The sequence below is a fragment of the Sparus aurata genome, chromosome 10 (genome assembly GCF_900880675.1).
Source record: "Sparus aurata chromosome 10, fSpaAur1.1, whole genome shotgun sequence".
Lineage (NCBI taxonomy): Eukaryota > Metazoa > Chordata > Actinopteri > Spariformes > Sparidae > Sparus > Sparus aurata.
This window is the reverse complement of record NC_044196.1, coordinates 22,574,221-22,601,667: the sequence shown is the minus strand read 5'-3', so window position 1 is coordinate 22,601,667 and position 27,447 is coordinate 22,574,221. Positions and strand designations below refer to the sequence as shown.

At 41.6% G+C, this 27,447-nt stretch overlaps 1 protein-coding gene and 1 long non-coding RNA gene across 3 annotated transcripts; both read left to right on the top strand.

The window, feature by feature from the left end:
* The first annotated feature begins 303 nt into the window (after positions 1-303).
* On the top strand, positions 304-11,703 carry LOC115589481 (uncharacterized). Of its 2 annotated transcripts, XR_003985524.1 has the most exons (4): positions 8,412-8,548; positions 9,612-9,664; positions 9,875-10,193; positions 10,368-11,703. It is a non-coding gene; the product is annotated as an uncharacterized LOC115589481 (long non-coding RNA). The 2 variants fall into 2 exon arrangements; XR_003985525.1 differs by lacking the exons at positions 8,412-8,548; positions 9,612-9,664 and adding an exon at positions 304-355.
* A 9,655-nt stretch (positions 11,704-21,358) lies between these two features.
* paqr9 (progestin and adipoQ receptor family member 9) lies at positions 21,359-26,634 on the top strand. The gene has a single exon (XM_030431839.1). It carries the CDS (start codon positions 22,316-22,318, stop codon positions 23,474-23,476), a length of 1,161 nt encoding a protein of 386 aa, XP_030287699.1. The 5' UTR covers positions 21,359-22,315; the 3' UTR covers positions 23,477-26,634.
* Positions 26,635-27,447: the final 813 nt, after the last annotated feature.

The following is a 27,447-nucleotide window of genomic DNA, read 5'->3' as shown; positions in this document are numbered from 1 at the left end:
CTACAATTTAATCTGTTGTACCAAACCGCTGCTGATATGTTTGACTGAGTCACCATCAAAGCTGTTTGACTGAACTCTTCATCTTCACAGTTTATTTACTGGCGCCATCTTGTGTCAGAAGTACAATACTTAGTGTTAGCATCAAGACTGCGTCCAGTAAAGAAGTCCTTGTGTGTAATGAGTAGGATAATAAAGACAAAGGAGTATTGTAAAGACTAAAGACAGACTGTAGATGTTTGTTGTGGTACATGTGAGGACTGAACTATGATCACATGACTCTTCACCTCTGTCTCCTCTCACAGGGAGAAGATGATCTGCAGGATCCTGCTGCTCATCAGCCTCAACTGTGTCTGTGGTTAGTTTACAGCTTCACTTTATTACACTGTGATTCAATTAATTTGTTAAAGCACACATGACTTACAAACACTTGATGTTGATGGGCCTCTGCAGCTCTGAGACGTCACTAAACTGTCCACAGAAACATGTAGATGGAGTTTAAAGGCTGCCATGTTGAAGCTGTCAGTGTGTCTGCTCCTCAACAGGAACATTTGTAGTGAATGTGACACAGACCTCCTATCAGGCAGAGGAGAACCACAACATCACACTGGAATGGACGTTCACAAACACAACTGACACTTCACCCGACTCTCTTTTTATCCTCTGTGAACTTATAACTGATCACAAAGTCTCAGTCCTGTTTGAACTACATAGAGGTGTTGAGGTCCCAGAGTCTCGAGATCAACAGTTTGTAGGACGAGTCCAGTTGGAGAAAAACATCCTCAGAAACGGACGACTCAAACTTCATGTGTCCAGACTCAGGACTGAGGACTCAGGCCGGTACCTGTGTGATGTGAGGACAAACTATGGGGTGGACTTTGGTGAATGTTGGCTCAACGTCTCTGGTAAGTTGGTAGAGTAGAAGTAGAACTTTATTAACAGGTTCAATTCAGCAGCTTTTTTGGATCAGTAAGAGTCTGAAGTAAAGTAATCAGCACGACCATTATCCACAATGTTTCACTTGGTTTTCACAGTATCTGAGGAATATGTCACAACTTCAGCTGTTCTGTTGTTTGGTCTCTTTACAGCAGCGACGGTTTGGCCCGAACCTGAGAGACCCAACACAGACACACCTGAGAGACCAAACAGGGTCAGTTGGGTATGGATTACCCTCTACTGTGGACTGGGACTGACAGCAGCAGTGGCCGTTGTGTGTTTTCTTTGTCGCCTTTTATTTATTCACTATCTAAGAAACAAAGTCCAATGGAGGATTTTAGAAAGGTTACAGCTCAGCAGGAGACTGGAAGTGTGAACAGTTTGATCAACGTAGCAGATGGTTAAAACACATCCTGCCTTCATGTTGTTCAGGAAGTGTCCATGATATGAGTCAGAGGAGATAAACAATAATGGAGTTGATGAAGGAAATGTTGTTCTTCACCTTTGTTGTCCATTATTTTGACATGACGTCTCATCAAACTCTGTCACTTATTAGACAGATCTGAAATCTGCTCTGTGTTCACTTTACTAAAAATAATGCTGAGAAACATGTCGACCTCGTACACCACGTGTAACGACTCTGTGCACTTTATCTTGATGCCTTTTTCATTTATAGCTCTATATGAATGTATGAATGTATGTATTACTGTAAGTCACTTTTGACCAAAGCTGCTAAATGTAAGTTTAACTTTATCTCATTGAATATTTCTTGTTGTAATGTGCCATTTGAACTGAAATGAAGTGCTGCTGTTTGATTTGTGTTTGTTATTTACTGTCTGTTACTGATTGTCATTCTGTCTCTGTATATGTGTCTGAAAGAAAAGCTGTGATTTGTTAAGGCTGGTGTTAAAGGTAAAGGTCAGCAGGGGGCGCTCTTCACTTTAAAGTTATTGTATTACAGTTTTTCTCAGTTGCTAAAACACTAAAACCCATTGGCTGAACAAAGTTCGCAGTTGCCTGATCTCATTTGGCTAATTGAGCAGTGTTGTCAATACCTTGAACCATTTCACATGGTAAAACACAATTTGCAGATCTCACTTAGACTTTTCAGCAGAACTCTAAACACTTTCTCATTCTCAAAACACATTCTGCACTCTAATGCACATGTCATCCATACTGGTAAACACAAGTGGCAATAATCAAATACAAATAGAGAACACATGCCATTGATTAAACACAACAACTCAAAATCGATTTCACTTGTTTCAAATCATGTGACACAACCAATATAAGCCAGTTCAGAGAGCAAACAGGTTGTTGAAGGTGGGACGGAGAAAGTCTAAGAATAGATTGGAAGCAACAATGTGAGAGGACGAGGACGAGTGCGTATGTGAAGTGGGCGACAAGGAGGAAGAGGAGGAGGGCAAAAAAGAGGAAGAGGAAGACAAAGAGTAAAAATATCTGATGAAATTCGAGCAACAATCATTGACCATGTTCTTGTCCATGGACTGACAATGAGGGAAGCAGAACTTAGAGTGCAACCCAATTTGAGCTGATTTTGTGTGTCCACCATAGTAAGGACATTCGGCGAACACTGTAGTACAGTGTAGGCTGTATACTGTCCAATAAACAAATTGTCTGGCCCTTAACATTGTGCTTTCCATTTGTTTACAGTACTGACTGCTCAATAGATTTTGACTGGTTGCAGGTTCATATCGACAAAGAACAAGAATTACAGTATCACAGAAACAAAGGACAAGTTTGGACACATTCATCAAAAGAAAATTTGAAATTTGTTTTGAGATTTAAAATGTACTTCACTCTGAGAACTATATGTTTTGAACAACGTGTTTTCTATATTTTGGTGTATTGTTTACTGACTGCTTGATAGTGTATATCATTTTGATCACTTCGTTTATGATTTGAGAGCAGTGTTTGGTTTTGAGCACAGGTAAATCTGTTTTGAGGCAAAAGTTTCATTTTGCACGAGGAGTCAGAGGTTTTATAAATAGTGCTTGAAGCTGAGGTTTTGTGTTTTCCAGAAAAATGGAAGTTCATTGCTGTCGCACTTCTCTTCAAACATGTCACTTCAGTCAAATGTTGCTCGCAGCGCACAAAATAAGGAAGGAAGCCTCGTGACCCCTCATGGAAGTTTAACCAGTGTTTTCAACAATGCAACACATGTGGGACTTCCTAATTTATTCTGATCAGACATCTTAGTGAGTTCTGGTCTAAGTTTCCTGTGCACATTTAGTATGACAGTTTTTGCCCGTTGCTTGAACACTATAGACCCATGTTAGACTAAAGTAACACAACTTGAAGCTTTTGTTACCATACCTCAAACACATGTACCCATACCTTAAACAAAAGCGCTGCTTTGCACTCTAGTTGCAATTCTGTAACACACTTACTCCTTTATGCAACACATTTGGTCTTGCATACTACACTCTATTTCATACATAAGAAACTTCGTTCAGAAATGAAATCTCAGGGTGCCATTTGGAAAACACATGTATCCAAAATACATCGGGTAATTGCAACCACTCAAATACACACCTGAAGCCACTTAATTGCTAAACTGAACACCAATCAGCCAGCTACAAAAAGCCCTCAGTTTAGCCATTTCAAGAACTTTGCAAGCATGGATGGAGGGAGAGCGAGAGGAAGAGAAGGAGGAGGACAACGACGACGACGACGACGACAAGGTCAAGGTCAAGGTCGAAGAGGCCATGCACGGACCCCTATTTCTGATGATATAAGAGCAACTTTGATGGACCATGTCATCAACCATGGCCTGACAATGAGGGAAGCTGGGCAGAGAGTCCACCCACATCTAAGCCGCTTCACAGTGGCATCTGTAATAAGAACATTCCGACTGGAAAACAGGTATGTTTTCACCTCTCTACCTTCTACTCTACTCAGATGGTATTTACAGCACTGTACTACAGTATATCGCATTACCACATCACGTGTACAGGGTATTGCAGGGTGCTAATGCTCCTTTTGCGCCAAAGTGGTAGATTTTGTGAAACATACCATGATTACTTATATTGAGATGTTTCAGTACAGTGGATGATACAGTATATACAGTAAAGTACTGTAAGAAAAAGAAGCAAACCGATGACAATTTGTGGTTGTATTTCTCTAGAATGACTAGAAGACCTTCTGGGGGAGGACGCCAACGCCTGTTCACACAACAGCAGGAACTTGCCGCTGTGGACCTAGTGAGGGCAGACAATGCCATCCGTCTCCACCAGCTACGACAGAAAATACTTGCAGACAGGCAAGTGTTCAACAACATAAACCATGTGAGCATCACCACCATCAGACGCATCTTGGGAAAACACAACATACCATGAAGCAGCTCTACAGGGTCCCATTTGAGAGGAACAGTGTCAGGGTCAAAGGACTTCGACGTGAATATGTACAGGTAAGTGTAACTGTCCTTTACATTTACAATACAGTATTGGTGAAATCCAGTAGCAGCTGAATATGTACCATATCAGTACCACATGGATCCATTTGGAGAGCTACACAGGTACCTGTGTGATGGGGTGGAGGTTCTGTATGTGTAGCACTGTCGTAATATGTTTGTTTTTTTTTGTTATAGAGAATCTTGGCCATGGATGGAGCTGCACAGCCTCATGAATTCATTTTCATTGATGAAGCTGGATTCGACCTGAGCAAAACAAGACGATGGGGTCGTAATGTAATTGGCCAAAGGGCAATTGTGCACGTCCCGGGGGAGCGCGGGGGAAATATCACATTGTGTGCTGCCATAAGCCTTCGAGGGCTTCTGCATCATCATGCAAAACTAGGTCCATACAATAGCCAACATATACTCACATTTCTAGATGCTCTCCATAATATAGTTGTACAGAACAGACCAGATCAGCCCAGGTTTGTGGTGGTATGGGATAATGTCAGTTTCGATCGGGCTGCTCTGGTCCAGGCCTGGTTCACCAACCATAATCAATTTGAAGTGGTATACTTGCCCCCTTACTCACCATTTTTAAACCCTATAGAGGAATTCTTTTTCGGCTTGGAGATGGCGTGTATATGACCGCCAACCACATGCCCGCATGCCTGTTCTGCAGGCAATGGAACAGGCCTGCGGCGACATTCAGGTGACAGCAATCCATGGATGGTTTCGACATGCAAGGGGATATTTTCCCTGGTGCCTAGCGGGAGAAGACATTGCTTGCAATGTCGATGAGGTCCTGTGGCCAGACCCCAACAGACAGCGGGATCCATCAGCCCACGAATGCACAATTGCCATGATTTTCTGTGTTTACAGTATTGTGTTTTTTTTCTAATATTATTATTTTTTTTTTTTTGCTTTATCTGAATTCATGTTACTGCAATGTACAGTGCTGCAATGTACAATATTTTGTAGGCCTATTTGCCTATTTTTTGGTTGTTTGAAAATGTGCCTCCTGAAAATGTGCCTTCTGAATAAACAGTGAAAATCAAAGACTGCAGTGTTTTATATATAAAGTAGACTAGTGTGTTCCCCCTGATCTGAAAGTGTATGCATATGATGCAAGTATGTGTCATTTTGTCATCAGAGTTACATTTTGACAAAGGATTGTTAGGTTTTGATAGCAGAGTTTAGGTTTTGATAGTAGAGTTTCAATTTGACACAGATGTGGATGGTATACTTCCCAGTGTTGTGTCATGTTTACTTGTGTGTAGAGTTTTGGCACAATGAGCGAAGTTTTGCAAAATGTGTTCAAGCAACGTGCAAAAACTGTAGTATGTATTTGTCAAATCATGACATCTTAAAAGTTGTTTCTTTCCCAGCTTCCGCTCGTATATATCGACATGTGATTGAAGTGTCAGAATTAAATCATACAGACAGCTGCAGACGTTTCTCTTCTCTCCACAGAACACAGTGCATGATGGGAAACACTAAGCTTTACCCCTGATGGAAAGAAGATGGTTTGAAGTTTTCTTTATGTCTAAATGTAATTACATGATTTTACTTGACCTATTAAATGAAACCATATTGAAATAAAAAACAACTTCTGTCATATCAATGGATCTACTCACAGTATGTTCACATTATAAACAGAACATCAGGTAAAGGAAGTGCATTGTAACAATGTTCATCAGAAGGCAAAGATTAAAACTAAATGAAAACGACTCTTCCTGTGTGTCCTGTAACATCATACGGCACATGAGAACAAGCAGATCAGTTCAACCTGAAGCTTCATGACATCCTGCAGGAGTCATTTTTTTGCTAATGAATCTTTTTAATATAAATATCATCCTCTTTCTGTGTGTGTGTGTGTGTATATATATATCATCCTCTATTTATATGTATTTGATATTCTTGTTACTCTGGTTCTTCTTAAACTTTACTACAGTCGCTGTAAACGAATCGATGTCAGCAGCCTGTGTTTGAGTGTTGGGCAGTGGTGCAAGTCGCAAGTTGAGCCAAAGTTACTTCCTCATCCTCGCAGCACAGACTGTCGCGTTGTGTTACAGTTTTTCTCAATTGTTTACACACAAAAACTGGTACTTGAGACAAAATGACTACAACATGTAACTCATGCACCAACCCCCTGAACCAATTCTGCTAAACTACAAGCACAATTCCTGCTTTACACTCAAATTGCAGCTCTAAAACACACTTTTTTCAAAACACTACACACAATTCTCTGCATTTGGCACAATTTTCATAAAGACAATCTCTTGTTTTTACAAGGAACACACTGTCATTCAAAATTCTAAAGCTAATTGTCCTACTATGCGTACTGACTCATCACATGGGCAAACACCTGGACACCCTACACAACACACTCATTCCACCAGATCAGCTCAGGTATGTTGTCATTTGGGACAACGCAAGTTTCCGCTGGGCTGTGCTGGTTCATAACTGGTTCACTGCCCACCCACACTTTATAGTTGTTTATCTCCCTCCATATTCTCCTTTCCTCAATCCTATTGAGAATTTTTTTTCTGCCTGGAGATAGAAAGTGTATGACCAAAATCCACAAATGCGTATACCCCTTCTCTAAGCTATGGAAGACACGTGTGGATATATAGCAGTTGGTGCTTTTCATGCATGCTGCACAGTTTTTTGTTTGTTGTTTGTTGTTTTGTTTTTTTACTGTAACTGTGTTCAGTAAATTCTTCTGTTGTTTTGTATGTAGACCGTATATTGTTGTATATGCAACTTTGTGTTGGTTGGGATGAACACTGTGTACATTTTTTTGTGGGAAAAATAAAATATATCTGTTACCGTGTATCTGTGTGTCCTGAGTATAAAAACAATATTCTCAAATATTTTACAGCACACTTATGTATGTACTGACTGTAGTAAGTGAAACTGAACAAGAAAGGCCTAAGTCATTATGATGAATGAAGAAGTGTTTTCAATTCATCATAGTGTTTTACACTGAGCACATCAGTGTTCAACTGGTTCTTATAAATGTCTATTCATTTGATGGTTTGTGTGTGTCATTTGAAAACAAAATACCATTTTGAGAAGAAATAACATTGTTTTGAATATAAAGTTTCATTTTGCAGGAGAATTGAGGGGTTTTGCCCGTTGTGTGTGTGATTTTTGATTTGTGTGTAGAGTTCTGAGAGCATGAGGCATGCTTTCAGAAAATGTGTGTAAACAATCGAGAAAAACTGTAAAAAAAGGTGAACGCCAAACGGACTAAGACTTGTTCTCATTTCTTCGTCCACAAATGACTGAAGACTCACAAGCTCATATATGTAAGATAAGATGTTCCTTTATTGATCCACCTTGGGAGAAAATCACAGGTAACACAGCAGTATAGAGGGAAATAAGTAACAAAGAGTAAAATGACAATTTCAATAAAAATATAACAAAAACTATTAGAATACAAATAAGAATACTTTACACAGTAACTATAGTCACCAGAAATGGCAGTATGCCAGACTACCTTAACAAATCACGTGATTTTAAGAGTTGGTGCATGAGGAGAAACTTTGGGGAACAGCTACAGCAAAATGTATGTCATAGATGCTTTTTGTAATATAAATACAAAACAAAACATTAATTACAAAACATTAAGATGTTTCTTTCCTTGTAAAAAGAGTTTGTGGCCTCATCGCTGTCGAAGCCTGTGTGAAGTTTTTGTGTTTTCTTTCTTTTAGCCATGAATCACATTTTTTACCATAAACATGTACAATTTTACAAATACAGTTAAGAGCAACTAATATAAACTGCTCCTCTTTCCATCAGGAGAAAATCAGAGTGTTTCCCATCATGCACTGTGTTCTGTAGAGAGAAGAGAAAAAAAATGCAGCTGTCTTTGTGGTTTAATTGTGATGCTTCAAACACATATCTGGATATACAAGAGAATGCTGTCTAGTTAACAACTTAAACGACTGTAGTTTGACGCCCAAGTGGGAAACCATGACCCAGTAAGATGGTCACCAATGAAAATAAGAAGCTGATAACCTCAGCAGTTTAAGTCCCTCTTCCGTTTCTCGTGAACTGAAGGAAACAAGGAACTTAGTAAGGTTTATTATAGTAACGAGTATGTGTTGTCCTTCCATATGACGGAGAACAACGTTGTGGACCATTGAGACGCAGGGGGAGCAGCAGTGATCGTCAATTCAGCAGACCTGATATGTAAGTACTCTACGTTATGTATGTCCGGAGAATCCATTTGTTGTAATCACGACATTTTACTAAAGAGTTAATTTCCATTTGTGTTGTGTTTGATTAGATTATACCGATGAAACTAACCAGAGTGAGTGTTGATATTAACCTCTACCTTATGATATCTACATCGATGAATTCCCATAAGGTCATCATAGCAGTAGATACATTCAAATACAAGTACAATCAAAATTATAAGGGCCAATATAGAAACAATAACAAACAATAAAATACTACATACAATATGCAAAAACACAAAAGACAAAAGTACTGTATACAATAAAATGCTTAAGCAGCTATAAAATAGGATAAAATACTGAGGTAAATAAAATAAAATGCCGAGGTAAGTGGAACATAAGGTGCCAGATCTACACAGTTCAACACATTCATTCATCAATATTTAGTCAGACAGTGAGTTGTGAGCTCCTGATGTCCTGTGTGACAGTGATGTGAATGATATATCAGTGTCACATGTTTACAAAATAATACAAGCTTTATACATCAGTTTGAATCATTAAAGAAGTGAAATACTAAATCAAACACTGACGTCATGCTACAGTATATGCCGCACAATGTAGTGTATTTTCTGTTCTTCACCATTAGATTGCGCCATTGTTGCTTCCGGGTGTGTCCACATATTTTCGGGGCACATCAAGTGTTTTTATTGTGGAAAAACTAATGAAACAAAAAAGTATTTTTATTGTGAAATGAAATGATTTTCTGTTTTCTCCATTTAATTTGTTGAACCAAACAGATGCTGATGTGTTTTTACTGAGTCACCATCAAAGCTGTTGGACTGAACTCTTCATCTTTACATTTTAAACACTGGCGCCATCTTGTGTAGGAAGTTCACTACAGCAGCTTAGCGTTTGCATCAACACCGTGTCCAGTCAGGGAGCCCTTGTGTGTTCTGAGCAGGATAATAAAGACAAAGGAGTATTGTAGACCAAAGACAGACTGTAGATGTTTGTTGTGATACATGTGAGGACTGAACAGTGATCACATGACTCTTCACCTCTGTCTTCTCTCACAGGGAGAAGATGATCTACAGGATCCTGCTGCTCATCAGCCTCAACTGTGTCTGTGGTTAGTTTACAGCTTCACTTTATTACACTGTGATTCAATCAATCAGTTAAAGTCGCCCATATGTGAGCAAACAGTTGATGTTGATGAGCCTCTGCAGCTCTGAGACATCACTAAACTGTCCACAGAAACATATAGATGGAGTTTAAAGGCTGCCATGTTAAAGCTGTCAGTGTGTCTGCTCCTCACTTTCCCTCTCTGTCTCCTCAACAGGAACATTTGTAGTGAATGTGACACAGACCTCCTATCAGGCAGAGGAGAACCACAACATCACACTGGAATGGACGTTCACAACCACAACTGACACTTCCCCGGACTCCTTTTTTATCTTCTGTGAGATGAAAACTGATCACAAAGTCTCAGTCCTGTTTGAACTACATAGAGGTGTTGTGGTCCCAGAGTCTCGGGATCAACAGTTTGTAGGACGAGTACAGTGGGACAAAGACGTCCTCAGAGACGGACGACTCAGACCTGTGTGATGTGAGGACAAACTATGGTGTGGACTTTGGTGAATGTCGGCTCAACGTCTCTGGTAAGTTGGTTGAGAACTTTATTAACAGGTTCAATTCAGCAGATTTTTTGGATCTATAAGAACCTGAAGAGAAGTATTGAGGATGACCACAATCCACAATCCTTCACTTCATTCTCACAGTATCTGACAAATGTGTCACAACTTCAGCTGTTTTGTTGTTTGGTCTTTTTACAGCAGCGAGGGATTGGCCCGAACCTGAGAAACCAAACAGTGAGAGAGTGAACAGGGTCAGTTGGGGAATGATCTTCCTCTACTGTGGACTGGGACTGACAGCAGCAGTGGTCGTTGTGTGGTTTTTTCATCGCCTTTATTTATTCACTGTCTTGTCTAAGAAACAAAGTCCAGTGGAGCATTTAAGAAAAGTTACAGCTCATCGGGATCAGTGTGAACAGTTTGATCAGCGTAGCAGACCGTTAAAACACATCCTGCCTTGATGTTGTTCGGTGAGTGTCCCTGATATAAGAGTCAGAGGAGATAAACAATAATGGAGTTGATGAAGGAAACATTGATCTTCACCTTTGTTGTCCGCTATTTTGACAGGACGTCTCACTAAACTCTGTCACTTATTAGACAGATCTGAAATCTGCTCTGTGTTCACTTTACTGAAATAATGCGTAAAAACATGTCGACCTTGTACAGCATGTGTAACTCTGTGCATTTTATGTTGTTGCCTATCTGATTAATAAGATATGACATTAACATTGACAGTATATCCTGTATATCCTGTACTGGCCTCCTGCAGGATGTAAAGAAGAATCAGGTGAACTTTAGAGCAGAGAACATTCAGCAGTTCAAAACAGAAATTACACAAGTTAAAACATTAAAAGAACTGAAGAACTGTGAACCACTCAAAAGATTTAAAACGTTTGTAAAGAGATGTTATGTGATATATGATCCCTCTATATGCACTTTGGGTTATTTGTGTTTTGTTATTTTACTTTTTCTGTTGTTATCAATATTCTTTTTAATCCTTTGGTTTTGTCTGTCCAGATTTTGTAAACATATTTAACTTTTTCTCGTGGAACTTTAACCTTTTCTTTTTGTAATGTGCAGTGTGAACTGAAATGAAGCGCTGCTGTTTGATTTGTGTTTGTTATTTACTGTCTGTTACTGATTGTCATTTTGTCTATGAATGTGTGCTTGGAAGAAACGCTGGTGTTAAAGATAAAGGTCTATATAATAAAGGTATTAATAATGGATAACACTTAAATGAAAGATAAAGCATCTGCTTGTTCTGACATCCAACATGACAAAACAATAAAACCTTCTCAGCTGCAGTCATGTATTAATGTCAGCAGGTGGCGCCAGTGGTTACCAACCTGTGACAACATGTGGTTCAGGTGCTCCTGCTGCAGAGAAGATCAGATACATCAGCTGTGAGCTTCGGTTTGATTTACTCACAGTCTGTGCAGGAAGACGAGAAAAAATGAAACAAGAGTGTGTTGGTCTTGGTTTCTTTACCTTAATGATAGCTTAGAACGTCTTAATTAAAGTGTCTTATAAAACATTGGTTTGTGTTTCCAGTTTGACATATATGGATTCCTTTACTCTTCTTTCAAGCATTAACTACATTACTCTGTTTATGCCTGGGTATTTTGTCCTGAGGATGGTAAAGTTTCAGCCTTAGCGAGTCTCAGATGTTTCCGCTACATACGGAATGAAGATGTTGTTCCACAAAGGTCCAGCTGCCCCCATGAGGTTTTTCTGCTCCTTCTCTTTCCCTTCTTTCTTAGTGGAAACAGTCTGATGGATTATGGTTCTGATGGATTACGGTTCTGATGACCCGTCTTGTGCTCTAGTGGGTAATGAGAGTCAAACAGCAAATACTGATCTGTGTGCGTAGGTTTTCTGTACACCTCAATGTTGAGGCTTTTCACCACTTCAGTGTGTATGTGTGTGTGTATGTGTGTGTGTGTGTGTTTTTCTTGACATCATTTTTTTCACATTTGTTTTTGGCAAATTGTTGACATTCATCCAAAGAGTGACTCTTTGAACAGAATAGAAAAATTGATGTTGCTCCCTGCGTCTCTCAGTTTGGTTTCGTTCGTCGCTTGGTTTCCGTTGAAGTTCGTTTATTGCGCAGACACTTTTCTCAAAGTTTTCTCATTTCGTTTTTGGTTTTTGGTACAATATGGGAAGCAGCATATGTATGTTTCACTTCACTTAAATTCCTCCAGATTACCTACAGTAAAACATGACATATTCAGTATGTGTTAGAAGTTACTGAAATCACATTAATATCACAATAGGATACAATGCAAAAAAAAAAAAAAGATGAATTAATGAAATGTTAGGAAAAGCAGAAATAAATACCCAACGAATATACACCCATCAGCCACAACATTAACAGGTGGTGTGAATAATATTGATCGACTCATCACAAAGCGATGTTCTGCTTGGGAAACCTTGGGTGCTGGCATTCATGTGAATGCCAATTGACACGAACCACCCATACAAACACTGTTGTGGACCAAGCACACCCCCTCATCACAACAACCCTACCTGATAGTGGTCCCCCCCAGCAGGACAATGCTCCCTGACACACCGCAAACACTGCTTAGGAACTGCACGACAAACACAATAAAGGGCCCAATGTGTTGACCGGGCCTCCGAATTCCCCAGATCCCAATCTGATCGAGCATCTCCGTAAACATGCTGAAGCAGGTCTGATCCATGGAGGCTCCCCCCCCCCCCGCCCCACCATAAACACCCTGATGCTCAGAGGTCCTAAGTCCATGTCTTGACAGGTCAGAGCTGTTTTAGAAGGGGAACCCTCACAATATTGGGCAGGTGGTCACAATGTTATGGCTGATCGGTGTACTTCATCACTCAGTAGGGCGGATACCACCACAATATCAAATAAAACAGAATTACATCTGCCAGATCCAGAATATGATTTGGATCTGCATCACACTGTACTCGCTCACACACACCAGCCACCAAAATACGCCTGATTTTTGTCTCCCAGATCCATGCATTATTCCCTGAGAAATTAACGAAAATGTGGGAAAATGCCTTCGCCATTTCAATCAGTTTGCCGCATGCCGACTTCCTGTAGGTCATGTGAACGGACGGCTGAGGATGTTGTCCACTAACAGGACTGCAGGTATTCACTTCATTTCCCCATGTTTAAAGCAGCCATGACTCTGCTGCTTACATTAGCAGTGTCTTCAAGGAGTACAACTGTAAAACAATGGCAGGTGAGCTGCAACAGGTTTATCTCTCTTGCAAAATGTTTGCTATTTCCACATTGTTTCCCACGTGCCCGCCCGAGACCACATGCTTTGTTCTGTTAGAAAAACCCTCCTCCACTTTTGCTCAGTGTCAGTGTTTCATATCAGCACTTCTCTCTCCACCCTTATCTCAGTTCCTTCCTGTGCTTGTGCTCGACTCTGTGTTTTCCCTTCCTCTGTCTGCAGATGCCTGTCTGTCTGCGTGCAACGTCTCTTCCTGTAAAGACAAACATGTCGCAGCGGACGAAAGTGAAAGGAGTATTTATTCACCTGGTGGCCAGTTCTTTACATCCTTTTTGACAGTATATGCAATTGCATATAGCAGTATCATAGATATTATATGTATCCTGATATAGTACATTTATACAGGAAGTCAGTTGAGAGGTGCTTGGCAACGCCGTAAGATGCTTCGGGATATATCTCTCTTTGGCCTTTTGTGACATGATAGCAAATGTCTAGATTTTGAATCCTAAAAATGTAGGATTCAAAACCTGGACAACCACGATCGAACACGTTTGTAAGAAACAGGTTTGATATTTGGTGGGGCGGACCCAAAGAGTACGGAGCAGTTTGGGAGGTTTAAGACTGGATCTGTACACCCCTCACATTATCAGACAATCTGGGCCAACGTTTGGGACTGACCAAGCTCTCCGCCTAGAATTCTCCTCTGATTGTCAGGAGGGGGCCGATCAGGGTCAAATCAGCCTAATACTACTGATGCTCCAAGCGCAGCATTTCAGCACCACTGTTTGTAAGTACAGAGCTGCTGGCATGCCCAGAGTCCTGAGTGACCGAATGGACCAGCAGTGGGTTTGAAATGAAACTGAAGCAGTTCTTTAAAAGTCCAAAAAGTTAAAGTTCACCACAGCACCTTCACCACATGCTGCAGGAGCCTGACCTGCTATTCGGTGCGAGTTGTGTTTGTGTCGGCCTCCGTAGGACATCATGTACACTGTATGGTGCCTGTTTGTTACGTGTGAATTAGTGTGTATGTCAAGTGTATTGTCTGTTGTTGAATGGTAGGAAGGAAAGCTGGCTTTCCCTTCCTCCAAGAGACAGCCATTGTCTATCTACTGTTTTATGATCCCAACTCAGTGTGTGTGTGTGTGTGTGTGTGTGTGCTTTCCTTGGTTCAGCACTCTTCAGGTAATAAGTTCAGCAAACACACACCGCCAGTTCTGTTAAGGTTGCGAAACACACATTATAACTGAATTTTACTTTTGGGGTGAAATGTTCCTAAAGAACAGAGCTTGAGTCAGGATCTGGTTAGCTTAGCTTGATATAAAGTGTGGGAGCAGGGGGAATTGTAAAAGCTAAACTGTAGCCTGACAAGTAAAGTGGATCAGTCATACAGTCAGGGATGATAGTTACAACATTATCTATCCGTCTCTAACATTAGCTGTTATAAACTGTAGGTTTGTTTTAAACTACCGGTCATTAGCAGCATAACCAAGTTCTGTGGTGCCTGCACAGAGACTACTAACACCTGTGCTAACATACATAAAGGGCTTGGTCGATTGCTAAACTGTTCACAAATAAATTGTTCCAGAAACTGGCTGAACAAACAGGATGTTGAGGTTTAGAGCGGATGATCAGTGTGTTGTTTAACTTTAGAGCTGTTTCTCCCCCCCCGGGTCCAGTCTTTATGCTAAGCTACGCTAACTACATCTTGGTTCCAGCTTGGCGACTTAACATAGAGACATGAGATTGAATCCCATCTACTCAGGAGCAGAGCAGATTACTTCCAACAATGTCGAACCGTTACTTCAGCGATCTGTTCGTTCTCGTGACACTCTTTGGGTAGTTGAACCGCATCAGCATTGCTGTGGTAACTTTCATCGTACAATAGTCTGAACACTCGCTGATTTAGAAAGCCGACTGCCCTCTTTAACAGAACAATGGACTTGAGTGGATCATACATTGTGTCCTCGTCAGTCTCGGAGGGTTCCAGCCTTCTTCCGTGAGGTTTATATTTTATCTAATCCCAATTATTAAATAAATAGCTCCAATGGCTGTGGGCTGCTGTCTGGTTAATGTGCTCTTTACAAGCTGCTGTCTGGACTCGGATCAATTTCTGGAGAACTTCACAGTTAATGCCGAGCTTGGTATGATGGCAGAGACGGCAGGAGCAAGTTAACAAGCGGAATTTTCAAAGTATAAAACCAACAAATTCCACCTCCTCCCTTTAGGGACTTCCTCCAGAGGAGCTGCTCCTCTAAAGCATCATATGTGTGCAACCAGTTAGTTTGCCACATTAAACAAGCTCTCTTAACATTTTAGTCGAATAAATACTTAAATAAAAAAACGTGTTTAAATGTTTATTACACAGCCACCAGCACAGGATAGTCATCAGGATGTTAAGATGTAGTCTACAAGTACAACAAAAATGCTTCTAAAATAAATGACCATATCTCACTTTAATCTTTGTATGTAAACATGTCAATATTTTAGGCTAACACCTGAAGAGCTCTGCATCAGATGTATTTATAGCTTGTTGGAAATAAGCCATAAAAGCGGTTATGTCAGTGTGTGGCATACGGATTTCTTATCTTTGGGGTTTGTATAATATTCAGGTTGTAGCTGCAGGTTTTTCAACACTCATGAAACAAGAAACAGACATTTTTGCACGCACAGGATTTCGATATCGATGTGAAGCATTTGAAATCATGTCCAATCAATGGAACATTACAAAGGAGAAGAGTCCACGTTGTACTTCAGGACAATGCTCGCAGTATGGCCAAGGCTATTGAGGATGTGGAGTTGTACTTTGGCTGCACGGTCCACACTAAAGCTCGCTGTAAACAAGGCTGTAGCGAGCCAAAGAAGTGTATCTGACTGTGTTTCGATCGGCCGGAAGGTGGTAGGCCAAATGTGAATTGCCTGTGTCAGTGTTTTATCTGCAGACTAAGCAGCCACAGGCCTGCCTTTTAAGTTCTATAACAGCCTTTATTTTTTAATTGAGGAATGTACTTTATTTTTTGTTTGAATGAATTATGCCTTAATACATCGACAAGTTCATTCGTCTTTGCTCAATACATCTTAGCCTTTTTACCTTCAGGGGTGCACATATTTTCCATTGAAGTACTGGTGCATTTGTATTTTGTGTACAATGTTCTGATGCTGAATCTAAATAGACGTTAAGAACTGTTTACCATGTTATAAGCTCAATGACTCATCAGTTACTGTTCGGACATGTTCTTGCAGCACTGCAGTTCTTAGTACATGAATGCTTCTCCGTCATCCCTGCTGGCTTTATCGTCCACCTCACACACAAGCCCCCACGCAACCTTCCGGGAGAGAAAGACATGCAGCTGCTCAGGAGAAGGGGAAGGAAAGTGTGATAATGTCATTCAATCTTTTTTCAAGATTAATGTAATTGTCATTCTGCTACACTAGATGGGGTTTATGCTGTAGTTCTCTGTGCTGCACACAGACCAACAATAATCAAGTCAAAAAAATTAATCTCCTCATGGCGGACTGTTGAGGATGTGTTGAGGAGTCTCGCAGTCTGAGGAGTGAAGCTGCTGTGTAGTCTGGTGGTACAGCTGCAGATACCTCTGTATCTGTTGGCCGATGGCAGTGGGGTGAAGAGACTGTGGCTGGGTGGCTGTTGTATCTTTGGGCTCTGTGCAGACATCTCACTTCACTGATGTCACTGATGCTCTTTAGATGGTACCAGTAATGATCTGGGTGGTTGTAGTCACCCACTGTAGAGCCTTCCTGTACCTGAACTATGCCCCTCTGTGATGTTTCCATAGTCAGGATCTTTTCTACTGCTTGACTAGAACTTGGCATGGGATTTTTTTTCCTTCTTAGGTTTCCTTTAGAAGTAGAGCCTCTGCAAAACAAGACCAGTCAAGTGAATTACTTGCTGCATATTTGTTGTGGCTGTGACGAGTCTTTGTCTTGTTTACACATGCAGACTGCCCCTGCATTTGTTTCTGCACTTTAAAATAAAGTACAGGCTTTTTGCAATCGTGAAAAGCTGAAAGTACTGAACACAAAACCAGCAATGTAAGGTGTACAGATGAAGGAGGGACATGCTACTGTGCACTCCACTGTCATTTGTTGTTACATAAGAGGTTGGGTAAGGTGTAGAGACTGTATAAGTTGTGACTTATGTTTAGTTTTGCTTTTGGCTGGTCTGTATAGCAAACAGCCAGCAGCGGCAATACTCATACAGGGATTCTGATCTGTAGTTTCCCCCATAAAGAAGCAAAGGTTTTTTAGCTAGCGCAGTCTCTCTTGACTGACCTGCTGCTGCTCTTCTGGGATTAGACTTTGGTCAAGAGAGAGAATATACAGGCTGGGTGTCTAAATGGTGGGCTGCCCCTCCCCAAGCAGCCCAGTGGCAAACCCACCTCGCTAAAACCAAGTAACGTTTCCTGCATCAAAGCTCGGTGTGTGTGGAGGGGCAGTCCACCATCCGTATGCTCAGCCTGTCAGCTCTGCTTCGCCCAGAGACACTGCTGGCAGCTTAGTTGTCCAGCCGAAGAGGATGGTGTGTTTTCTGGGGAAAGTACACACTGCAGTGCGCTGTAGAGTTGCTAAGGATGCGTGTGATCTCTGAGTTTCAGAGTCGTTAGGGACAATTTTGACAAGAAACTGAAACAAGTCTAATTACCTACAATACAGCACTTAGAATTACCATGACCTGGATGACTAAGAATCTTCATTAACCTCATTTGTTAACATTAACAACATCCTCATTAGCTGAGCTGCATCGTCAGTTCACTTAGTTAGCTTAATTAGCTAGCTTACCTCTGTGCGGTGATACAGGAAGAAAGTAGTTCCAACATGAAGGTGTTCACGACATGGTCCGTCTTGATTAACCAGGTTATGACTTCTGTAAAGAGACATTGTTGTTGAGTTTTTGATATGTATTTTTGGTGCTTTGAGCACCACAAGCTGAGTGCCATCTAGTACCACTATAATGGAGAGAAGATAGACTTCTCTGCAGTTGATATCTCCAAAACTCTCAACTCACACCAAAACAATCGAGGTGGATTAACAGTTCAACCTCATACGTTTTTTTGATTTGGGCATGTATTGTCCCTTTAATGTGGAACCAAAGATGCTCGTGAGAGGTTTTCAAGGTTTGAAGAAGGAAATTAATAGATCCTTGAATGGTCAACCAGAATGTTTAGAATGTCAGTAGTCAGATTTAAAAAGAATGTAATGAAGACGTTCAGATAGTTATGATGAATATAATATTTCTGTCCATCATGTCAGTCTTTCTAAAGGCTCTGTGGTATAGATCTACCCTGCATCATATGACCATCAAGTCATGATAACCAGCCACAGGCGTGGCCTCCGCATCCATTAAATCCTGAGTGCCTGTCAATCACTAATTAAAGAGGCATGCTCTAGCTCTCTCCCAGTCTGCTTCGCACTCCAGTGTGGCCTGTTTCTCTTTCCTCAGGGGAATTTGGAAAGTAGCCACTCCACCCCCGCCACCTCCACCCCATCCTACCAAAATTGCTGGTTCAAAGACTTCCTGACATCTGGCCACAAGAGTCTCTGCTGGAGGGTGAACGGGAAGACGGATGGGCTTGACTGATTTACAGGACATGATAGAGGGAGAGACACTTTGTCTCTTCGGTGTGATGTTGTAACAAGCAGCCATACAGAGACTTCAGAATAAGTCTTGTTTGTATACCCAACATACACTCTACATAGACAGCATCAGTCCATAGACAGGGAAATGGTATGAAAGCCAATGCTTGCAGAAAGCTGCATGGCTATATCATGTGACTGTAAATGGCTTGAAATTATAACTACAATAACTCCTCTGATCACCTGATGTTTTCCTGGATGTAATAGAGGCAGGTGACCATGTGAAAGACACTGTTACATCGAATAAAGATTTCTCAGGTTTGAACGTTGTTGGAAACATTTGAGATAAGCTAATGTAAGTACACAAGTCAACAAAATATATAACAAAGTATATATCGTTCTGCATTAAAATGTCATTTTTGACATGTTTTATTGCAGTAATCACATAATATATCTTCAAAAAACCAAGACATGACATTCACCTCTGCCCTATGGGAAAACCATGTAAAGTTTGGCTTGCAGGCCTAACTGCTGGAAGCCTCCTCATGATATTTGCAGTATATATTGGCTCCGGAGTTTTTTGGGACATTTCTTACCTGGAATCTGGATCATCAGCAAGAATAAATGACGCACGAATGAGCACAATATCAATGTGGACTCATTTGGTAGATGACTTAAAAAGATTTGCTGTCAAATGGTATTTCCTGTCTGCGTATGTATGGTGATGTCGCTTGTGTAGGGGGCTGGCTGAAACTGTAAATTGTACTGTTATTTTGAATGTGATGTGCTGATTTTGCAATATAAAAATAATGATAAAAAACAAACCTAGACATTAAAAGCAAAATTAAACTTCTCAGAGGGAAATGAACAAGGACATTGTCAAACTATTCTAAGATAGAGAAGAAATTCAAACTCAGAATTTTAATATTTACACTATCATTGAAGTAATAATACAAACTCAAACGTACGTATTTTCCAAGACTAAATAAACGTGCAGTTCTCAGAGGAAATCAAGGTCTCCAGCCCACTTCTTTACAGTACAGTGAACTAGCCCTTTAACAGGCTCCATAGACTAACAGCCTGCAGGGTTGTGACCTAAAACAACAATGCAGTGACGATAGGATGTGGTCAAATGTCAAATACTTCTGTTTGTATGTTGCTGCTGTCGCATAACGTGGACACTGTGTGTCCAAGGAGGCAGTTTACACTGGAAACAGACGGGGGGGGGAAGCACAGAGAGGTGCTCTAGCAGGATTACTCAACAGGACGGAGTGTGCATTTTAAACAGATAAGAGAAAGACCGTTAGAATGGTACGGCACGGCACGGCCTAGCGCGGCTTTACTCCTATCGTTCCTTAACATTCATGTGGTTTTCCTCAACGAATGAGCGTGACTAACGCAGACTCACGCAGACGGAAAGGAGACTGAAGAGTGTCAGATCTGAGGGCTCCGTATCTGCGTCTGCGTCAAATTGCCGCGAGGCACACGCTTAGCTAGAACGGGACCGGAAATTAAGTGAATTCGCCATCAAAATAAAAGTGTCAGCTTTCTTTCTTTCTTTCTTCTCAAAGAATCCAGTTTGTTTCATGGGCCTGACTAACTAACTGACTAACTTTTATTTGACATTATTTACATTATTTTTGTAAAGCCTTCCAGTGTGACAATACAGAATGCACGAAAAAAACAAACATTTGCACATTACTCTGTATAGACCTTCACTGTACATTACACAATGCCATTGGCTTACGATAACATATAACACACTATAATACACATTGTCCAGCTGGTTTGCATTTGATTATTTCCATCACTCACTAAAAAGAGAAACCAAAGTTTTCAAAAAACGTTTGCACTCCTTATTCAGAATGTAAATTCAGTTTGAATGTTAACATCAACAATTTGAAACAATAGCACTATTTTTCCTGAGGTGATTCAGAGAGCGCACTGTATCTTATAAAAAGTTAATAACACAGAAATGACTACACCTGGATGTTTTGTAGTATGTTACACATGTATCAGATACATGTACCATATATTAGAAATGTCCCCAAATACATGTGCACAAGTGACTTTATGAGCCGTCCTAGTTGCTCCCAAATCTGACTCCATTTCTCTGTTTTGTCTCTTACACGTACACAGACAGACTTTGTTGTGAGAACCTTCATTTTGGATCTAACTTTTTTCTAATTCATTGTTCTAGCTAATTAAGCAAACTAAATTAACTGACGTTCCATGCAGCTAATAACTAACGCTGAAGCAGCAATATCACCCATAACAGTAAAACTGATACTGATCCTTCAAAAAAATAAAAAAATAAAAAAAATACTTGCGTTTTAGCTTGAAACTCTCAACCGGAAGTCCTGTTATGAGGGAGCGTGTAACTTGACGCTACCTGTCACGGCGCCGTCCTCCTCAGTGTATGTAGTTGAAATGCCGGCTGGCCCAGCAGCACAGGACATAAGACTGACGGCTCGGTAGCTGCTGACCCTATGTGCTGTAGTTCCCGGTCAGAAAATGGCGTTTTTCGTTCGTGACCTTGTGTGAAAGGACTGATAGGACGTTTTTTTTTTCTCCAGAAGCGCGGGGTTTTATTCTCCTCCGCAGAGCCCCTGCATTGTAACGGAATGGGCAGCGGATGAATTGAAAGTGGGACGTGGATACGGGGCTGATGGACCGGGGACGACAGGAGGAGCAGCAGCCTGATATAGTGCTCAACGCCAGGATGACCTAAATAGCCTGAGAGCTTAATGGACGCTCCGCTGTATGGATACGCGAGACATCAACTGACGTCCTGTTAGACCTCCTAACATTGTAATAAGTGACCTTCGTTTTTGATGTGCTGCTGCAGTGCTGTGTGTAACAAGACACGTGAATGTGCATATGACTTAACAAAGAGCAACGTCCGTGGGGCCCATATCCTATGCAGAGTAAGGGAACTTGCATGGAAGGCGTTGTGTACTGGATGTGTCGCTGAGCTTTTGGGTAAACCAAAAAGGAAAATCGAATCCTGCAGGTGGCCTCAGGCTTCGAGATACTGCACTCTCTCAGTTCGCCGACTGTCCAGCAGCCTCGCTCTGTGGATTAGTACACAGCTCACAACAAGGCTGAGTGGATCTGGGTTCAAAGGTCCAAAGAAGAGCTGGGCTGAAAGGTCTTTTCAAAGTGAATTCAGCCCGCAGATGCCTTATCTACTCATGAGCATAAGATTGTCCCTTTGTAATCACCCGTTTTTACTGTGACCAGCAATAAAGTCAACAGCCAAGCAATAAAAACTGAAGAGTCGGATCCCACAAAAGACTTCCCGGGCCGTCGGCAACGTAAACCGTTGCCGCCATGCTTCTGAACTGCGGCCAGCCGTTACCTCTTCTGAGGCATACGGACGTGCCGCCTCGGGTCATAGAGAACTTCATCCTGACCGGCTACCGCTTCCCCAACTACAGCCTGAGGGAGTGCTTACTGTCAGCGTTCAGGCCCACTAATGAAACGGGAAACTTCTGGACACACTTCCTCCCAGTTTTCATTTTTTCCTACTATTTTGTGGAGGTGTTCGGCTGGGAAGGCGCTCCGCAGGGTGACGCCCCGTTCTTCTATCCACTGTGGAACTACTATATCGGCGTGTTCTGTCTGCTAATGGCGAGCAGCATGGCTCACCTGCTCAACTCCATGTCTCTGGTGGTAAGAGAAGTCTGCTTCTTTGTGGATTACGGCACTATCAGCTCCTACACTGTGGGCTCATCGTTGGCTTACTACTACTACATCCACCCGCGGGCGGGGATAGTGGAGACCGGAGGGCACAATGGCTCCCATGTGGACCAGAATAATGAACCTTCAGGGGCTCCTACATCCTCCTATGCAATCCCAGAGTTCAGCGTTTTCTTCGAGACCTTCTACATTCCGTGCGCATGTTTTGTGGCGATCATATGCGTCTTGTCTTGCTGCAATACTCGCCAGCGGTGGAGGAAGTATCGATACGTCATCCGAACCTTTGTGTTCCTCCTCCCATTCCTCGTCTCTTCCACGCCGGTCTTCTACCGTCTCCTCACCAGGTCGCCTTACACCGCCACCTCCCCCTCCTTCGTTGCATCCACCACCACCGCCAGCTTCTTCTATCGCCACTGCCTCTGGCTTCTGGTGTCCGCCGTCTTCAACATCAGCAAGCTCCCTGAGCGGCTGGCCCCGGGCCGCTTCGACATCTGGGGGCACAGTCACCAGTGGTTCCACTGCTGCACCTTTTTGTCCATCCTCGACGAACTCCACATGATCAAGGCTGAGGTGAGGGCGATCCTCCTCAGCCCGACCCTGCTGCTGCCCCCTGCCACCATGTCCCGCCTGCCCGGACCAACCATAGCTTCCACCTATGGGGTGATGCTCCTCCTCCAGACCACCATCATCTCCGTCATCGTGTGGTTCTCCTGGTGTGCCAACTGCATCTACGGACCCCAGAGGGACCAGCTCGTGAAGGAACACCCCAAGAAACACCTGAAATGTCACTGATCACAAAGACTTTCTTAGTCGTCCGTGACTGCGAAGACAGATTTGCACATGCACACAGAGCCAAGTCACCAAGAGAAGCGCACAACTCGAACAATATTTCCCTTTCGGTTTATAGTCCGTCATATGTTCCACCCCCGTTGGGAGCGTTTTACAAGCTTTCGGAGGGGGAAAATTGGGGACAAGGAGAGATGAAAGGATTATATTCTGAGCTCACCACAGGGTGGCTGTCTGGTTGAGTGAATATTGAAAGACCTTGCCAGTTCTCTCCCCAGAGCTGCTCCAGCATGTTCCAACAGGATGTCTGATGATAATAACTACCTCGAGGGACTGTACACTTCAGGACGGGGGGGGGGAAAGATCTTGGTAACCAGGAGAGCACACGTTCCATGTAACATTTGGGTAAATGTTGGCTTAAAATGTCAGCGCGGGCGTACGCTTCGCCTGTTGTGGAGTAGTTCCGCCTGTTGCACTTCCCCTTCCTCTGAATCTTTTGAAACGTCGGTGCTGCAGCCACAGTTGAGCCCATTGTTTCACATTGAACAAATCCTATTTTCTGACCTTTGTTAACCGTACCTTCGCTCGCACGCGGCCTCGTTTCCCCTCTCCCCTCTAAATGACCCTCGCAGCAGGAAGTGCGGTGGCCTTGACGATGCAACAGAAATAACTGAGAGCTCACATCAGGCTTTCAGTAGAGCACTTTCGGGGGGGGCCGCTCAAACTCACCCCTGTCATTGAGAAGCCATGCTCGCTTTGTAACCTCAACGGACTAAAACATCTCTGAAGCATATAATGATGTCCTGCTGAACTGTCCTGTCGGGTTAATGTTCTCATAGTGCGTGAATACATCTGCTGTGTATGAATTTTCATTACACTGATGACTAGTTCCTCATAGATTATGGTCACACTGCTGACACTACTGAGTGCTTTAGTTCAGATTAAATGTGATGTAAATCGTTGTTTTTTTTTTAGTAAGTATGAAGAGTGTGCTGGATTTGTGTGGAGCGCAAAGAAGCGGTACACGCCGGACAGCTCATGTTAGTAAAATTTTGTCAATCAAAAATTAAAATATCGCAGCCACAGCTCCAGTTTGAAGCGAAAAGCCATAGTTTGTAAAAGTGGTAGATGAAATAATGGCAATATTGTAGTTATGCTACACATCAGGAACTCCCTGGGCAGATTTGCACTTGACAGATGGATCAGTTTAGCAGTTTTCTTAGCAGGTTGCACCTTTCAAGTATTTTCAGTATGTCTTCAATGATTCCAGTAGGGAGGCCCTGAAGTGCCCCCCACCCCCAAAAAAAAGATTTTTATTTTAATCTTCAGCACATATATTATGTAAAGATAAAAAAAACATGTAATTTTGCAGGCCTTTTTTTTCAAACAGCATTAAATGTTTGTAAGGAGCTTCTGTGTTTTCACAGATCGTAGGATACTTATCATTCCAAGGGATGTTTAGGTCTGTGATTGGAATAGTAATAACAACGTATGAGAGGCACAAACCGGGATTAGAGTAACCATGTGGATTAAATGCAAACTTCCATGTCTATGTTCAACTTTTAATTGCATGAAGCCTTATTGTTGGCAGTTATTTCTGCACAAATGTTAGAAACGCCCATGTAGACATCTGTGTTCCTGTCTTCCTCTGTGTTTCTTCTTCCTAGAATTCTACTAAATGACCCAAAGCTGACAGGCCCCATTTTGTTGCGTATAGCTGTGTGGACCTGGGCCAGGTCTGGTTTTGTTTTTTTTTTTTAATTTAATTTTATGACATTCTGTTTTTCTCTCTGTGACGGTGCCAGTTGTTTATGTCCACGTTTGTCGTGCTTTTCTTGTAGATAAACAAATCCCAGAGAGTAGAGGCAAGGAAAGAGTGTAGTGGCATTAACCTAGTAATACAATATGTTCTCTAGAAAAAGATCATAAAATAGATGTCTCTAGAAACATCTGTCCGACCAAACTGAACCTTTTGGCGTGCTGAATCTGGCCCTTCTTTGTAGGCAATGGGTGGCATTAGCCTGATCAGTAACGCACAAAAAACAGTATCGCCCTTAAGGGGTTGTGCAAAACATTTTAATATTCCGACTGAAAAGACAATTTTCTGACAAATTCTTGCTTGAATGTAAGGTATTATGTGGTCCACAACATTTCTAGATTTGTTTTTTGACAAAAAACAGCGGGCATTTTCAGTTCTCTTTAATAAACTAAAAAAGCAGCGTCTCAGAGGAACTGGGTCCAGGACACGGACTTGAGCCTGAGCCTGACCTCTCTGACAGGGGAAGAGGGGATATGATTTTAAAAAAGAGAAAGACAGAAAATAATTCCTCTGAACCGTGAAGGAAGTGTGTGTTTTCTCTGTGTGTTTTCGTGTTTATCTGTCATGCTGTTGGTTGGTCCGTCACACCTTCAACTGTGAGCTGTTTCTCGTTTACGGCACATTTAAATGTGGGTAATATGTTGGTCGCCGTTAGAAATATCTATGATCACCACTGTATTCTATTCTCTGCACATCTACTTTGTGTTTTTTCGAGGCATTCACTTGCACAAGACAAAACTGATTCGAGCTGTAAATCATATTAGGTGGATATGTGACATGAGGAGCATGTGGAGAGGTTGTGATAATCATGCTGTTATGGTGCACTTTAAAGCTTTTTTCTAAAGCTCCTCAAAATGTTCCTTTTTAAGGCTCAGCCCTGCAGTACTGTATTATTTCAGGTTCAGGTAGCGCTTTTTCTAATCAAACGTCAGATGGTCATCAGATCACGATGTTGAAGCGATGTTTCTACCTCAATGGAGCGTTTGTGTCACTCGTCACTGAGAAGAACCATCGTTGAGACTGACCTCGTCCTCTCCCCCTTGTAGACGGTGGATACCACACTTGAATCAATGTAAAAAAAAAAAAAAGCAGTGTTCGATATGTGAATGTGAGACTAACAGACTACTGTATCTTACCTAGCGATGCACTCAGGGGTGACTGAAGAAGGATGCTAATATACTATTTACACATTAAATTATGAAGTACTGGAGGCGGAGGGTGATTGTAGAATCTGCCTGCTAATGTTGAAATAGTGAAAAAAAACCCTCCATGATGTTAATTAATGTATCAAATACTAATACGGATGATTTGGGTTTTATTGAATAAATTATGCAAAGAATTGTGATCGTTGTGGCGAGTCGCTTATTCTGTGGTGTCAACAGCATTTCACAGTAAAATATGCTAACATGCTATGTAACATAATAAATCAAAAGCAGCAAAAATTTTACATTAGAAGAACTAACATGATGCCCAATCAGGGACTTAGGTACCATTGAGAACACTGAGGTCAAGATCTTTGTATAATTTGTTGGCATTTGGGCACAGGAGGTGATCTCGAATCAGTTTGGGGGTAAACTGACATAAAATTTCTCAAAAGCAGTTCCTGAAGGGGACACCTATAAAGTGGTGCTGTAACTCAAACAATCACTGGTTAATGTTACTGCTGCTCACTAGCATATGCCGGCTAATCCCTGACATGAGGAGTGAGCTTTAATTTAGTTCAGAAAAAGTGTGTTTTTATGTATTCAGCAGGAGAAGTGAGGAAACGTTAGGGCTGTTTCCCCGCTGGGATTGAACTGTATGTTGGTTTTTATAAGCAGCCCAGGAGAATTCATATTCTGCACTTAGAAAGTAACACTTGGATATTTTATAGACTTTAATGTTCTTAGATTAAATGTATTTAGAATCAACTTATTTAAGGTCAAATGTAGTTTTTTTTTTTAAAAAGTTGTTCCTACTTATAACAATCACATTACCTGGCAGTTTTGAGAAGACTTTGAAATAGCATTTCATGTTTGGAAGCATGATATATCTGTATATAACAGTTCACTGGATCAATAACATTTAAAAATGGAAATGATAAAAAAAAAAAAAAAAGAAAGAAAAAAGAAAAATTGCGTATTTTTAATGGTTTGTCAATGATGTCTGGGGTGCATGT

What these genes read in the sequence shown, in the direction of transcription:
- paqr9 (XM_030431839.1), top strand. Translation starts at nt 22,316, where the DNA reads ATGCTTCTGAACTGCGGCCAGCCGTTACCTCTTCTGAGGCATACGGAC.